The sequence below is a fragment of the Solanum pennellii genome, chromosome 10 (genome assembly GCF_001406875.1).
Source record: "Solanum pennellii chromosome 10, SPENNV200".
Taxonomy (NCBI): Eukaryota; Viridiplantae; Streptophyta; class Magnoliopsida; order Solanales; family Solanaceae; genus Solanum; species Solanum pennellii.
The window spans coordinates 11,354,030-11,371,356 of record NC_028646.1 but is presented as its reverse complement, the minus strand read 5'-3'; the positions used below and the strand labels follow the sequence as shown (position 1 = coordinate 11,371,356).

The window sequence follows — 17,327 nt, the reverse complement described above, 5'->3', positions numbered from 1 at the left end:
CAATATCTCGTCTCATGCCACTCCACCAGTAATGCTGTCTTATATCACGATACATTTTCACTGTACCCAAATAGATAGAATATCTAGACTCATGAGACTTAGAAATGGTCAACTATATCAAATCCCCAACTCTCGGGACACAGATGCGACCGACGAATCTCAACACTCCATAAGGATCTAAGGTAGTCTGATCACCATCACCCGGTAACACTCGATCTCTAAGGGACACCAAGGACTTATCCTCAAACTAACAACCACGGATCGTATAATGCAAAGAAGACTGAACTCCCATATAAGCCGAGACGCGTCTAGAATCTGAGATATCTAATCAAACCATGCTATTCGCTAAAAACTGAATGTCCAAAGCCAAGGGTCTCTCCCCCTCAGATAAGAAGGCTAGACTACCCATACTCACTGCCTTCCGTCTCAAGGCGTCCTCTACCACATTCGCCTTGCCTGGATGATAGACAATAGAGAGATCATAATCCTTCAGGATCTCAATCCAACGACGCTACCTCGAATTAAGGTCCCTCTGGCTCATTATGTACTGAAGACTTCTGTGGTCAGTGTAGATCTCACATCAAACTCCATACAAATAGTGTCTCCAAACCTTAAGCGCGAAAACTACCGTCGCTAACTCCAAGTCATGGGTGGGGTAGATGCGCTCATAGACCTTAAGTTGCCTAGATGCATACGCAATAACCCGGCCCTGCTGTATCAATACACAACCCACACAAATACCAGACGCATCACAAAAAGTCGTGAAACCTTCGCCCTCAATCGGAATAGTCAATATAGGAGCGCTAGTAAGCAACTCCTTGAGCTTCATAAAGCTTATCTCACACTCCTCCGACCAAACTAAGGAAATATCCTAGCGACTCAACCGAGTAAAAGGAGTTGCAATTGTATAAAAACCCTCAACAAAGCGCCTGTAGTAACTCGCTAACCCAACAAATCTACAAACCTCAGTAACAAAAGTGGGTCTGTCCCAACGACAAATAGCCTCAATCTTCGTCAGATCAACCCTAATACCCTCCTTGGACACCATGTGACCAAAAAATGCTACAGACACAAGAAAAAACTCGTACTTTGAGAACTTGGCATAAAGTCATTGATCTTTGACAGTGTGGAGCACTATCGTCAAATGCTGATCATGCTCACTCAGGCTCTATGAGTATACCAATACATCATCAATGAACATGATAACAAATGAATAAAGGTATGGCCTGAACATACGTGTCATTAAGTCCATGAAGGCAGCTGGGGCATTAGTTAACCCAAAAGACATCAGAAGGAACTCATAATGGCCGTAAGAGTCCTAAATGCAGTCTTAGGGATGTCCGCTGCTCTAATCCTCAGTTCATGGTACCCAGACCTCAAATCAATCTTACAAAACACAACGGCACCCTGAATCTGATCAAAGATATCATCTATACCAAGCATGGGGTAACGGTTCTTTATGGTCATCTTGTTCAGTTGCCTGTAGTCAATACACATCCTCATAGTCCCATCCTTCTTTTTCACAAACAAAATAGGAGCACCCCAAGGCGACACACTCGGATGAATGAACCCTTTTCCTAAGAGGTCCTCTTACTAAACACTGAGCTCTGTGAGCTCTGCAGGAGCCATCCGGTAAGGCAAAATAGAAATAGGACGGGTGTCGGGCTCCTAATCTATGGCATAATCAATGTCACGCTCTGGGGGTAGGCCAAGTAAGTCTGTATGGAACACATCTGCATACTCTCTAACCATAGGAACTGAGTCAACTGAAGGGACCTCCCTACTCACATCTCTGACGTGGGCGAAATAAGCTAAACACCCAGAAGCAACCAATCGCCTAGCACACATAAAAGAAATGATCCCCGTCGCTATGTGACTATAAGCACCCTGCCAAAACAACAAGGTAATTTAAGGCATGGATAAGGTAACGATCTTGGGATTGGTATTCAAGACCACATGGTAGGGGGATAACCATTCCATACCAAAAATCACATCAAAATCAATTAAAAATGGCTTTCTAGTTCGTACTTAAAATGGACAACTCCCATACTTAAGACGAACTTAAAATCCAAAGTCAAGATGGTAAATGATCCGAATCAAGAGGCATGCCAATAGTAAAAAAATCACAGCCACAAGAAGGAAAAAATCCCTAGAAGAATGCAAGGTGATCAAAAAATCCGTACAAGTGGGCAATTTACACAAGAGTATTTAACGTCTTAAACGACAACAAAACAACAATGAAAAATGACAAGAGGTAACTAACGTACCAATATAAACTTTGAGATATACCAGCAGGTAAAAATAATACAAGTACAAGTTTAAACACAAACCTCAATGCTTTAGCAAAGAAACAGTCCTACACGACTTCAAGAGTTCAGGCCGTAGACCAACCAATGTATGAAGGTCCTCAACTTGTTCACGAGTATATACAATCTTAAAAATACAATTAAATAACTTATTTAATTTCTGATATCTCAATAATGTCAAAGTAAAACAGGATAATCATCACAAGAAAGCCTAGCTTGTACAAATACGACTAAGCTCCCAAAATAGTGATTCTGTCTAATAGAATTCATTCATTTTGCAATATAGTTTTGAAACAGGAGACTGAAAAATTGGACTTTATATCCAAAAAACGTTTGTGTGTCCAATTCACCCAAAAGGAGCTAGTTTTTCTTTTGATTTTTTAAGAACAACTATTTAGCTAATCTATAATGTTCTTAAACTTTATTTAAAATGAAATTAAAAGAGGAGGTGTCCAAATATACTCTAGTACAGATTGAAGCTTTGTCACACATACAAATGTCACTAAAAAGGTGCTGCCCAAATTATTGTGTGTTGCCCCAAAATGCTTACATATACTATATATATACTTGATACAAAAATTTCAACTTATAAGAAATTCTAATAAGTAAATTTATGAAAATACCCCCATACAATACCTTAGATTAAGATAAAAATTTATGTTAGACACGTTCACAATTATCACAAAATTTCAAGTTTACCAAAATGAGTATAAAACACCTTATAGTAATTAAGCAATGGTGTTTACTTGTAAATCAGGGTCTAGTATCTTAGGGGTGTTACAATGACTTAATGTTATTATAGAGAAATCTTGATAAAGGATTGTGCGGTATTTTCCTTCATAGCTATAATTGACTAAAGGTAAGAGATTCCCTTAGTTGTGAGAGTTAAGTAAATAATGAGACCAACGGAGGGTGAGTATGACTAAGATGACTACAAGGTTATGCTTTAGTTTGAAAGGTATTGTGGGATGCCTTTCATGCATTGCACAAATGTGCTTTGAGGTACTTAGAAGTATGAATCCTTTATGGTAGAAGAGCTTAAATATTTTGACCGTGGATAAATGATTAAGATTACCAAAGCAGTGTACTTGGCTTGGGTGGTATTATGGGATTCTATTCTTGCTTTGCACTTGTATGCTTCAGAGGTTACTTGAGAATGGTTCTATTATTGTAGAGATGACTATGAATCAATTATGTTTATGTGATGCTTATGATGAATAATCGACTATTTATCATTATGAATTATATCCTATTGTCATTTACCATGTCTTATGTTGTCTTATGACTATATGATGTCTATGTTGGATATTATGCTATGATTATGTTATTATCTGTTATGCTAATGTCATATGATTTCACGTATTAGGAAACTAGTTCCAGTTAAGTTCCAATGATCGTGAGTAGTAATATAACCAAACCATGGGTTGGTTTTGACAAATAGTAGACAATTGTGATTAAGTTCAAGTCGTTCATTGCTAATAGGGATTTACGAATAAATAAATATCAAATTATATGGTGACACAAGTTTCAATAATTAAAGGGGGTTTATAGTTAATTATCAACTAAACTAGTAAATACACAAAAATACAAATATGGAGATAAAATTCTTGGGATGTGATAGAATCATGGGGTAAGATAAACAACAAGGTAATTCCAATTAATAGTAAACAACTTCATATCAGTGATTAAGTTGTACTTCAATGGGGTAAACTCTCTCTCTCTGACTTGAAATTTACCTCGAATAAAATTTATTTCTCTAGAACACCAATAAGTGGAAATTAAGCACAAAATTTGCCTTAGTGCATTCACTCTCTCGAGCTGAATGTGTGGAAGAGGGTTTAGGATTCACTCTCTCAAAGTGAACCCATGACAACCAACTACCCATACACCATCGAATCAATAGTTTTGGTTTTGAAACTTCTTTCTCGAGCAAGCCATAAACACTTTGTTAAGATTGTATTTGCAACTACAACCCATTGAATTCAACCACAACTATAGAAAGAAATTACTTTTAGACAACAAATAAACTATCACTTAGCAAGATACCAACAGTTATATCAACTTATAATCACATAATCACACCCAACAATTGGGGATTTAGCTAGCCGTAAAAATCAAAAAATCGATACCAATTGGTACTTCCATCGACTGGTATGATTGACATTGTCTTCACAAAAGTCTAAAATGAAGAATTTTTAACACCCACTTCTAATTTATAAAAATTGGAAATCTTCAAAATCCTTCAAGTCTAAGGAAAAATGTCTCAAAACTTGAAAAGTAAAGAATGTTTAAGGCTATATAGATAACTATGTATCTCTTTATTTACTAAGAATTTTAAAAATGTCACTAGGAAACCCCCCCCCCCTTGTTGTCTCGTATTCAGATGTGACAAAATCTGGCCCATATGGGTTTCTCATTTCTTGATCGAGATGGAATGAGAGGTAAACGTCTGGATGAGGGTCGACACATCATCTTTCATTTCCTTTAAAATATATTCATACCCCTCAACTTTGATGAGGATCCGAAATAGCATATCCTTAGACCGCCCACCTTCTAAATTTTTTGACTTTTGGTGCTCATGGAGAGGCACATTCCTATTCTTATCCTCATTCTTCCAATTCGGATTTCAATCACTCCATTCTTGATCACAATCATTCAAACCTTGATTACCACACTGCCTCGGTTTGTTTGAATGATAACTACTTTCTTGGATGGCTAACAAATTCACCTCTTTATTGTACAATGCTTCTAACTTTTCCTATTAAGGATTAGCACACCTGACATCTATGGTATGGACACTTCGAGCATCAGCTCCAATTATATTTTTTGACAAAATGTCACATTGTGTCATGATCTATGCCATGTTCTTGTCCCTCTTTTGGTCTTTCTTCATCTTCTCCTTGGTAAATGTAAATGTTAGAGGAGATACATGATCTTCGTGGGTGTACCAAGCCCTGTTTATATTGGTCATGCTAGCAAAGAAACGAGCCGCTATCACATAAGGTTGCTTCATTTATCCTCCTGGAGAAAGGTTGTTAGTATCACCCTTTTTTCGCAGAGTCAAGTTTCCTGTAAAAGTAATGCAAAAATATGTTGTAAGGCAAGCCATGAGTTGGGCATTGGAGCACCAACTTCTTGAATCACATCCTAGTCTCATGAATTGTCTATTCCTCCAAATTCTTAAATCTTTGGATGTTTTCCCGAAGATTCATCATCTTCAAAGGAGGGAAAATCGCAAATTAAATGTGGTAACCAACTTCTCTCTCGAATTGATTGACTCACTTGGCAATTCAGTCATCCACTTGCATGCTTCTCCCATTAAAGAGAATGGGAGCAACCTCAAGTAGATCGATTCTTGGGAGATATTCTTAAAAGATAATGATTCGCATAAGTCTACAAAACATCTAATATTCTCATGGGTATCCTCGTTAGTAAACCCACTGAAAAGTCCTTTTAGTTGCAAGGATTGAAACATAGTACTCATGATGTGGAACACTGCATTCCCTTCGGTCGGAGGCAAGTCAATGACAGTAATACCATCCATAAGATTAGGGTCATTAACATCGTTGAGGTTTTTGATGTCATATTGATGGCTTACTTGGCTGACATTGTTTACAACTTCCTTTAGGTTAACCTAGTTAGGGTCCATTACTTTATGTCTATTGTCCATTTTACATTAGGGAAACCCTAGCCTTAACTGCCAATAAAAACAAGTAAACCAAACATGAAATCCGGTGTCATGGAACCCCACACCGGAAGGATGTGTTCTAATTTCCAAAGAAGAATATTAACATCATGCTAGCATCTAGGTGATCTACTTTCTAGGTCTTATGGAGGCAACATAGTTATGGAGCTAGAAGATGTATATTGAAGCCCTTTTTATGCCAATTTGCATTGTAACTTCCATCTCATGAGAAACATAAGGTGAATCTCCCTCCAAGGGGAGTCAACACCTCATATGGGACCATTGCTTAACAAGCCTTCCTCATTAGGAAGGGGCACCTCCCTCTTACTTGTCAAGTTCACTCGGTGCTAAGCTAAGTTCATTCATTGAAAATTCTTTATTAACTTTACTTCATAAAAATGGATTTAGGAAAATTAACTCCTCATATTATTAGCTCATAGGTTATAGATGAGAGTGTCCTTTCATCAACCTAATTCATGTGAGAAAGCATTTCACATGAACATAGCATATTCAAGCACAATCTAGTTTACAGTACAATTGGAAATACCTTTCAAGAGACTCCCTTTTTACTGGATTATCATATAATCTTCATCATATACATTTATGTGTGTATGTGTACTTACATGAGAAGACATTTCTCATAAACACATTTAGACAGTACATGCTCATACTTCATCATATCATATTCTTGACATCATAGCTTAATTATGCATTCATATTGATGTACATAGAGCAATCACCCTAGGAAGTATTCTATCAAGTTAGACATGTGCAGTTAATAGTCAAAGTCCCATACCCTTACCTATATTAGTTCACCTATCAAGTCATACTAGTTAAGATGCATTTTTATGCTTCATGGACATATACTTTACATGACATTAGTGCATATGAGAATTAGCCTTTCGTTAGACACCATCAACCTATACTACTTATAAGCATGCATGAGGTGTGAGTGTGTGTACAACATGATCACATAATGGCTATAAACAATACATTGAGGAAGCCACCCTCTTAAGACCACAATGCACATTCAAGCATAGACCACACATCACGTAATAGCATAGGAGACAAGATAAATTCAACATATGTATTCAAGACTCCTAACATTGTCTAATATCACACATTCATATAGGGATACATAAGTAGAGGTCATTCACCATTATTAGTTCATCAATGGAAGCACCTAAACTAAAATCTAACCTTAGAAACTTTATTCAATCGACATCATATCATCAATGTACTCTAGATCATGAACTCGCATTGGAGACTAGGCATATATCTTTACATTGTATAATCATCATAGCCAGACATTCATAACACAATTTCCTTCAAGTCCATGATTGCATCACATGTAGAATGACAAGGAAGTACACACCTCCACCATGAGTAGACCATACCACACAATGCCATACAAGGACAATTCAACTAGCAATTCTATAGAGAGTAGAGGAAATAGGGTCAACTTACAATTTCCCCATGTTTTGATAATTATTGATAAACAATCATAATTCATAAATAATTCATATTTAGTTAAGTTTATTAAATTACAAATACATAATCGAAATTGTGCTTCAACCATCATAGGATCAAGACCACATCATGTAAACTACATCACCAATTCTATAGAAAGTAGAGAAATATAGATCAACCCTACCAAATATCTAAACCTTCATCCACATTCATAAATTACAAATAATTAATAAGATATTGGAAAGTAAAACAGTAGCTATAGATACATTAACATTATTGAATTCACAATCTAAAAACACCTCAACAAGATCGCATCACCGACATTTGAGGCTAAATTCAAAAATTCGGAGGAATATGGGTTCATCATTAAATTGGACTGAAAACGTCATTTTTAAACAGTATCTAATCCATAATCCATCATAAGCATGCTTTTGTAGTCGTTTAGTAACCCATGGCTAGATTGAAAGATAGAAAGTTCGATCATGAAATCTCTTTGAAAAGCATTGAAGGAACTCTTTAGATGAGAGGTTATCGAAAGATGAAGGATCACCATACCTCATTATAGGAGAAAACCACTAAAATATGATGAATAAACAATCACAATCCCATCTACAAGCTATTATTGAGCTTCATCTCCAATGGAGGTTTATAGAGAGGTTTTGTTTTGAGAGGGAAGGGTGAAAATGAAGTCTAATTGTGGTTTTGATATTTTTAACCAACTTAATATACCCAAAAATACATAAAATAAATTCCTAGGGTCAGATTAGGATGTGGGGTGAATTTCCTCTTCACCCCTTAGCATTGCAGCATGAATGTTGCAGAATTGCAGGCAGCATCGACGCCCACAAGACTATGCCTCGTAGAGCTTTCGACGGGCCGTGCTGGCAACACGTCGTTTGGGTCTGAGGCTCAACACTTGGTGGCTTGAGATAATAGGAATTATGGGTCTAAGACGATGGGGCATCAACTCATGTACGGGGCGTTGTTCTTGGCTCGTCGATTTACATTACCAAGGCAGTGTCTAGGCAGCCTTTGGGTCCTCCTCAAGGACCCTTTTGCGGGGCTCATGGGGAGTCGTTCCCAGACTTTTCCAACGTAAATACACTCGTATACATGCTATGGTCCTTCCACATATGTTTGAGCATCAAACAACACATAAAACATAGCAAGGCACATTAGAACACTCAAGCACGTCCAAGGGCTAACTTTCGAACGTCTCGGACCTTCTTGGATGTTTGACCTCAAAATGAATTCAAATCAAGTATGCATATTGTAGAACACTTAATTAACATATACTTAAATCTTTTTAGATGCAAGTGAGGCTCTAGGCCCCTTAATAAATTTTAAGGGACCTTACAGTCTAAGTCAAAGACATTTCACGTACCAGGAGAATCATCATGATCCTTGCAAGCCTAAAGAACATACAACCTATTTTCCCATTGTCTGACAACTCTACCATATGAGTTACCCTGCAAAATTGGGCGACCTGCTGGTGCTGCTTAAATTTTGGACTGAATTCCACTATTATTACCCTCTTGAACATGTTTAGCAGAAGGAAAATCTCTGAATATCTAACCAAACTTACCAATCCCAAAGCATCCCTCCTTTCCTACAAGACACTGGCCAAGATGGTTCTTACCACACTTTTGACAAGTTTGATAGGTTCTAGTTCCTGAAATACTACCTTGAGTCTTAGAGCCTGATGCCCTACTGATGAGTCCATTATTTGGAATCATTTATGAATTTATTTTAATAGATTTAGTGTCCTCAAATGCATATTTTGTACCAAATAACTAATAAAATTCTTTATTTTCAGGGATTTGGATTGAGGAACGAAGCATGGTCACCATTGAGATAACCAGGATAAGGCAACTGAAAGTAAGAAGAAAAGAAGGTCCGAGGATCGCCTAAACCCTTGGGCGAGTCGTCGAACATCTATTGTCTCGCCTTGTGTTCTACTGTGCCAATCCCTAGAGAAGAAAAACATGTTGGCAATAGAAAGGACGAGTAGTCGGCAAGTCACCGAACCGTTCCGCAATGCAGTGCCATATTGCACAAAGTTATGAAACCTCAAGGATGTTGAAGGCAAAAGCAAAATGGTGATACAAATTCCAAAGGGAGGATCGCTAAGTAGATCAGCAATCCCAACTTATTGCATCAATTTATCATTCGCAACATAATCTTTAACAACTACAAATACATTTTTAAATTTTTAGCTGAGTATCTCATTTTTAAATCAATCTATTAGAACTTATATGTAGTTGGATATTATTAAATTTTTTAGTCTAGAGAAGACAGTATTTCCTTAGCTTTGAAGATTTGACGGTTTCCATTTCTAAGAAATTGAAAATAGGTATTGAAGATTCTTTATCTTAGACCTTTATAAAGACAATATTAGTCGTACCTAGTTGATGGAAACACTAGTTGGTAATGATTTTTACCTTTTTTACAATGTCTAGCTAAAACCCCAATTCTTGGGGTATGATTATGTTATTATGGATTGATATAATGTTGGTATTGCTAATCAATAGTTGATTTGTTGTTTAAAAGTGATTATATTCAGTGGTTTTGGTTAAATTTAATGGGTTGTAGTTGCAAATACAAACTTAACTTAATGTTTTTGGCTTGATCGAGATAGATGTTTTAGAATCAAAATTACTGAATCATGGTTAGTGGGTAGTTTGTTGGCATGGGATCAGCTAGAGAGAGTGAATCCTAAACGCTCTTCCACACATTCAGCTCTCGAGAGTGAATTGACTAAGGAGAAGGTTGTGCTTAACTTTCTCTTATTCGTGTTCGAGAGAAACTAATTTGATTCGGCGTAAGTTATTTGAGAGAAAATTTACCACACTAAAGTCTAGCTTAAAAAAATTTGCAGTTCTTTATATTAATTGCATTTACTCTATCATTTACCTTAGCCCAAAATAAAATCACATCCAAAAAATCCCGTCTCCCTATTTTTTATTCTCGCATTTGTTGTTTAGTTGACAATCATCTACATTCCCCCCTTGATATTTGAAACTTGTGTTACTTCTAATTTGATATGTTTTTCTTTGTAAATGTCTTTAGCAATGATTGACTTGAGAAAACACTTGCTTTTCTATTGATTCGTCATTACAAACCACTCCACTGGAACTCGACCCCAACTTACTAGTTGGGTATATTACTATTGAACGATCATCAGCTTTTAGTATTGGATGAAGTGCCCGGATACATCAACCAAAATGGAGCCGCTGCCGGGGAGAGTTGTTAATTAACAATTTTTAGTTAAGTTGAATTTTTCTCTTATTAAGTTAAAACTTACTTACTTAATTTTAGTTTTGTGTTGATTGTCTGTGCGTTGAAATAGGAAGTATGAGAGTGAACAGCAGAAATGGAAGCCAAGTCGGCCATCAAGATGACATAAGTAACCTCAACGATGTTAATGAGCCTAATTCTAATAACCCCCAGGTTATGGGAGGTATATTTGTCATCAACTTGCCTCCGGCTGAAGGGAATGTGGTGTTCGACATCACTAGTACTATGTTGAAACTCTTGCAACTAAAATGACTTTTCAGTGGGTTATCTCATGAAGATTCCCATGAGCATATTAGAATTTGTGTAGGTGTATGCGGACCATTCTCCTTCGAGAACATCTCCCTACAATCGGTCTACTTGAGGTTGTTCCCGTTCTCTTTGTTGGGAGAAGTTTGCAAGTGGCTTTTTGAATTGCCACGTGAATCAATCACTTTATTGGAGGAGTTGGTTACAACAATTAGTGTTAAATTTTTCCATCCTTCGAAGATGATGACTCTTCAGGACAGCATCCAAAGCTTAAGCGTCTTGAGGGTGAACAAATTCATGAGAGTTCGCTATGATTTAAGAAGTTGGTGTTCCAATGATCAACCCATGGCTTGACAGACAACGTATTGTTGTAGTACTTTTACTAGAGCTTTGACTCGGTAAACAAGGGGGTTGCTAACCAACTTCCTCTAGGAGGTTTAATGCAACAACCTTATATTATAGCGGCTAAAAACTTGGATGGCATCATCATAATCAACAGGGCTTGGTACACCCTTGAAGATCAAGTATCTCCTCTCACACTTATATTTATTAAGGAGAAGATGGAGAAAGATCAAGAGAGGGTCCAGAACATGGCCAAAATCATTACACAACTTGACATTTTGTCAAAAAATGTTATTGGAGCTGGTGCTCTAAGTTTCCATACCGTGGGTGTCGGGTGTGATAATCTTTAAGAGGCAAAGTACAAGTTTATACGCAAACCTCAACGCTTTATCAAAGAAACAGTCCTACAGTCCTCAACTTGTTCACGAGTATATACAACATAATCCAGACATAATTTTGAAACAAGAAACGACAAAACTAGACTTTATATCCAATAGAAATTTGTGTGTCGAATTCACACAAAAGGAGCCAGTTTTTCTTTTGATTTTTGAAGAACAACTGTTTAGTTAATGTATAATGTTCTTAAGATTCACTTGAAATTAAATGAAAAGAGGAGCTGTCCAAATATATTTTGGTAGAGATTGAAGCTTTGTCACACATACAAATGTCACTAAAAAGGTGCTGCCCAAATTATTTTTTGCTGCCTCAAAATGCTTACATATACTCCTTTATATATATACTTGATACCAGAATTTCAACTTATAAGAAATTCTAATTAGTAAATTTACGCAAATACCCCTTTACAATACCTTTAAAAATTAAGATGAGAGGTAAACTTTTTTTTATTTAATCTAACAACATACTTGGTAGTTAGTAAGCGTACTTGGTAGTTAGTTATAGATATGCATTAATTTGAATTTTGAATTATCAAAATTTGGTATACAGATTGTATCGTATAGGACTCTTCTAGGAATAGAATTTGTATTCTCGTAGGAGTTAACTACATCGGTTCTTGTATTTTGTATCTATAAAACAACACATCGGTCTTTCATTATCGGAATAAGATCGATACTTTGTTTTACCACATTCATCATGGTATCAGAGTGTTAGTAAATAATAACAAAATAATGACACGAAATAAAACAAAATTGTCAGTTCTCCATACACGCTGCAACCAACTGATAATCCTAGAGTATCTCTGGCCACAGGTTTGCTCACACAAGATAATTATTCGACGTGGATGAGGGCCATGAGAAATGCCTTATTGTTTAAATCAAAGTTAGGTTTCGTTAATGGTAGTCTTAAGTGACCGACAACAAACTCTATAGACGAAGCTGTCTGGATTATGGGAAATTCCATGGTAATATCTTGGATTTTCAACTCGATTCATCCCTCTCTTCGCAGTAGTGTAGATTTTTTTATACGACAAGTGAACTTTGGAAAGATTTGGAGGAGTGATTTTTACAAGGGAATGCTCCTCGAGTTCACCAACTGAAGTTGGAGATAGTAAATACACAACAACATGATCAAACAATGAGTGTTTACTTCTCAAAATTGAAGGGATTATGGGATGAGTATGGATCATATTCTCAATTACCAAACTGCAGTTGTGGTACTATTAAGGAATACATAGCAGAAAGGGAAAAAGAGGAGGTTCATCAATTCTTTATGTGATTGAATGACCAATTTAAAGTTGTTCGATCTAAGATCTTAAATACTGAACCATTACCAACTCTTTCTCCTGCGTATGTATTAGTTTCACAGGAAGAACGACAACAACTCACCAAAAGCAAAGGAAATAATTTATTGGAGAAGGCTACATTTGCTTCAAAGAGCAACACCAAGAATTTCAACTCTCGTCAATTGTTAGGTAATCATGATGTCCCAAAATTATTTTGTGATCACTACAAACGGTGGAGACACACCAAGGAAAAATGTCTTGAACTACATGACTATCCAAATTGGAGGGAAACAATAGAAAAGGAAAAGGTAAGTCAGCTAATTCCAGTCGAACATTAGAAGTTGAACGTGTTGAATCCTCCCAATTAGTGGTTTATCAAAAGAACAATATAACAAACTCATGTCGTTTTTAAGACTCAATAACTCCAAAGGTATTGATTCAATAGCTAATGTTGCTTGTAAGGTTGTTACTTTTCCTGCCGCTAATTACGAACCGATATTAGATTCAGGAGCATCTGATCATATGACTTGTCAGAATAATTTTTTTCTCATGAAAGAAAGCTTCTCTTTGATTCTAATATAATTATTCCTGATGGTTCTTTTGTTACTGCTATTACGTGGCTTTTAATTCTTCAATAAGCTTAAATCATGTTCTACACGTACCCATGAGTAAGCTGACACAATCATTGAATTGAATTGCTCATTTTCCCCCTCCTTTTGTGTTTTGTAGGACTTAACCACGAGGAAGCTAATTGGCATGGGTAAACTGAAGAATAGCCTTTATTATTTTCAAAGTCAAGCACTAGTTTTAACTCTTTTGTCAAATAAAGACCAGACAGTTTTGTGGCATCAACATCTAGGTCATGCGTCTTTTAGTCGTTTGTCTTTCATTTCAGAACTTCAATTTTTAATTTTAATAAGTTAGATGACTATTGTGATGCTTTCCACCGAGCTAAGCAAATTCGAAAGTCATTTCATGTTAGTTCTATTAAATTTAAAGAAGCTCTTAATTTGATTCATTGTGATTTATGGGGTCCCTATCATTCACCTTCATTGTCAAAGTCTCATTATTTCATGACTATCATGGATGATTTTACCAGAACTACTTGGGTGTATTTTCTTATAATTTCATATACATATAGAAGAAATCATGTTTAATCCTTCTCTCCATTGCATTTCTATCGTTGTCAATAGAGATACAACACACCATTATAAATTCATCAAAAATAGACTTGAATATCCCTAGAAATATCCATGATTTCAATAAAAAGAGTTTGTGGAGTCTTCGACGATGATTTTGAACTATTTGGTCGATCCATCGATTAACTTGAAAAGCTTTCTTTGTAAAAGTTGGTTTGATTTGGTCTCATCAGGAAGGAACAATGCAGAATAAGGTTTCGGTTCATGATATTTTGTCGGTCATGATATTTTGTCGGTCATGATAATGATATATTAAGAAGAAGATAGTAAATTAGTATGTCGAAATAAAATTATATGGTGGAAATTTTGAATCAGAAGAAGAAGATATAATTAAATGATATATATGTGAGAAGAGAGTTAAAAGAAAGTGGTTTATTTGGATTAAGAAGATAATCACTCAATCCTAACTTTAAGATATATGGAATCTTATTGTATCTTAAATAATATATGATATAAATTATTAAAAATAATAATATATGCAATTGTTTAAAAGCAGATATAACATTATTATATATAATAGTAACGTATGTCTAATTAAGTAGTATATCTAATATATTATTATTGACAAAGTGATTTAACTAGGTAAAACTATTAATTATGACTGAATGACAATAAAAAAATTTAGACATGTACATATTTTTTATTTATTGATTGGGATGATTCCAATGTTTGGAATTTGGTGTAATAAGGGACATATTTGTCATTTCAAAATTAGAGTTTTAAGGTTCACATCACCTGTCCCTCAACTGAAAACGACTGCAAGCAACCTGTGGTCTACCTGTACGCATATCACACTCACATTAATATAGTTAGTCGTACATTTTTCTTTTATTTTTTAATAATTTCAAATTTAATGTTGTTTGTTTATACATAAAATATTCAATATATATATAAATTTCAACCATGTCCATCTTTCTCTTCTCTCTCTCAATATAAATAAATAATATAAGATACTCACACAAATGCGTCTCAAGAGCTAATAATATTTCGTCTCGTCGAAAATGGTGGATCTTCAAACAGTGTGCTCCATGTGTGGTGATGTGGGCTTTCCGGACAAACTTTTTCGTTGCTCCAAGTGTCACCACCGGTTTCAGCACTCGTATGTATTCCCATATCACTTTTCTTACTCCAAATTACTTAATTTTTTCATTTTCATCATTCAATTTCTTGTTTTGTGTATCAAATCGTCTTAACATTATTCTTTATATATATAGTTCATAACTTGGCTTGGTCCATGACCTTTTATTAATCTCTTTTGACTTATTCTTTTTCCTTGGTTGTAGCTAGCCAAACATGACCGTTGAGATTAGTATATTTTCTTTTGCAAAAGATATCATACTCGATCTATTATGTAATTTTTTAAATCCATATATACAGGTATTGTAGCAACTACTACAGCGAATCGTCCGAGTCAATACAAGTGTGTGATTGGTGTCAAAGTGAAGGACCAAGCTTGAGAAACGGAGCTCGGAAACTAATAAATGATAATTTCGGAATGGTCAATAGATCGGAATATTCGGGAGATAATAAAATCAAGCAAAACGATGATAAAGGGGAAGAAAGGGGTACTACTGAAAAGGCAAAAATGAATCATAATGGGAGTCCTTCACCAAAGACAGCAACTCGTAGATACAAGCTTCTTAAAGATGTTATGTGTTAAAAAATAATAAATGCAAGTGTTTTAATTTATTTAGTGTGTTTCTTTTGCCTATTAATTTCTACAAATAATTAAGTCAAAACGAAATTTTGTGGCAGTATAATTTTTGGTGTTCAATATTTTGTATCCATATTTTCTATTGCTATTAAATTCTTTATTTGATATCGTGATTTCATGGCCAGCAGATATGTAAACTATATGATTCAGCTCATTTATGAAAGATGATAAATGTCTATGATACCTTGAGACAGGGGCGGAGTTACGGGGTTCATCCGAACCCTATTCGACGAAAAATTATATTATATTTATACATGAATTAAAATAAGTTAATATGTATATATAGTAGATGTTAAATTTCTTCAATTATATTTCTATAAATTTTAAACCGCTTATTAACAATTCTAGTTTCGCCTCTGAATTGAGATCGTATAAATTAATGATCTTTTGTTTTCTGGGAGAATCATATGCACCTTTGATTCTTTGTGGCCAAAAAATTCATGGTATGTAAAGCAAGTTAAATATCCTTATATATTATTAATAAATGAGTATATTATTGAAGTGTGTAGTGTTATTTGTAGTTTTGATGATTTGACAAACTTAGGGACCTCATAAAGGTACCGGGTTTTCTACTTGAGTATTGCAGGTGTCTTGTTTGAAGTATTACAGATGAAACAAACCCAGGGACCTAGTAGAGGTACCAGGCTCTCTTGAGAGTGAGCCAGTCGACTGCCAGCTGGAGATAGTACAGAAAGTAGGTGCACACTTCCCGATGGCGTCAGAAAGTGTGACCTTTCCAACCAATGGCAAGATGTTTAGGAAAGGGACTTGTCAATACAAAAGACACTTTCCTAAACACTTTTTGGTAGTTTTTGCAACTTGATAAACACTTTTCAAGAACTCTTGCAAAGGCTAACAAAAAGGCAAAAAGGCAGAATCATTCCTTGAACAACAGCAACATCTGGAGCTTTTCGTCTAGTTGTTTTAGGAATTTATTCTCTTGTTCTTAAATTGTAAACCACTCCTAAATCTATAAAGGAATTGGTGTGTTGAGTTAAAAGTCTAGGTTGTCCAGGTGGGATTGCTTAGTGGGTAGATTGTTTTTCTACTTTGGCTTGTTGAGCAATAGAGGTCTATTGCTTAACGGTAAGATTGATAACTCTTTCTTACATTTGGTGTAATCGTGTTTCGCTTTTGCTTTTGAAGATTAGTGAAAACGATTGAAAATCCTGTGAGACAGGTCGTGGTTTTACTCCCTTAAGCAAGGAGGTTTCCACGTAAAATCATTGTGTTGATTTTACTGCATTCAACTTTCTGGTAATTTTCTGAGTTGAAGTAAGGGACCTGGTCCATTACTTGTTAAGTGAAAGCTTACATTCTATCAAGTGGTATCAGAGCAGGCACTACCTATTTGGTTAACACCAAGGAAGTGATTTTGTTCTAAGAA

General features: G+C 35.6%; 1 protein-coding gene and 1 long non-coding RNA gene across 2 annotated transcripts; both read left to right on the top strand.

Annotated features, from left to right (window-relative positions):
- The first annotated feature begins 12,488 nt into the window (after positions 1 to 12,488).
- Positions 12,489 to 14,045, top strand: LOC107001839. The gene is made up of 2 exons (XR_001454473.2): positions 12,489 to 13,335; positions 13,757 to 14,045. It is a non-coding gene; the product is annotated as an uncharacterized LOC107001839 (long non-coding RNA).
- A 1,075-nt stretch (positions 14,046 to 15,120) lies between these two features.
- On the top strand, positions 15,121 to 16,053 carry LOC107001836. The gene is made up of 2 exons (XM_015199797.2): positions 15,121 to 15,325; positions 15,604 to 16,053. Exons 1-2 carry the CDS (start codon positions 15,228 to 15,230, stop codon positions 15,884 to 15,886), a joined length of 381 nt encoding a protein of 126 aa, XP_015055283.1. The 5' UTR covers positions 15,121 to 15,227; the 3' UTR covers positions 15,887 to 16,053.
- The last annotated feature ends 1,274 nt before the right edge of the window (positions 16,054 to 17,327 follow it).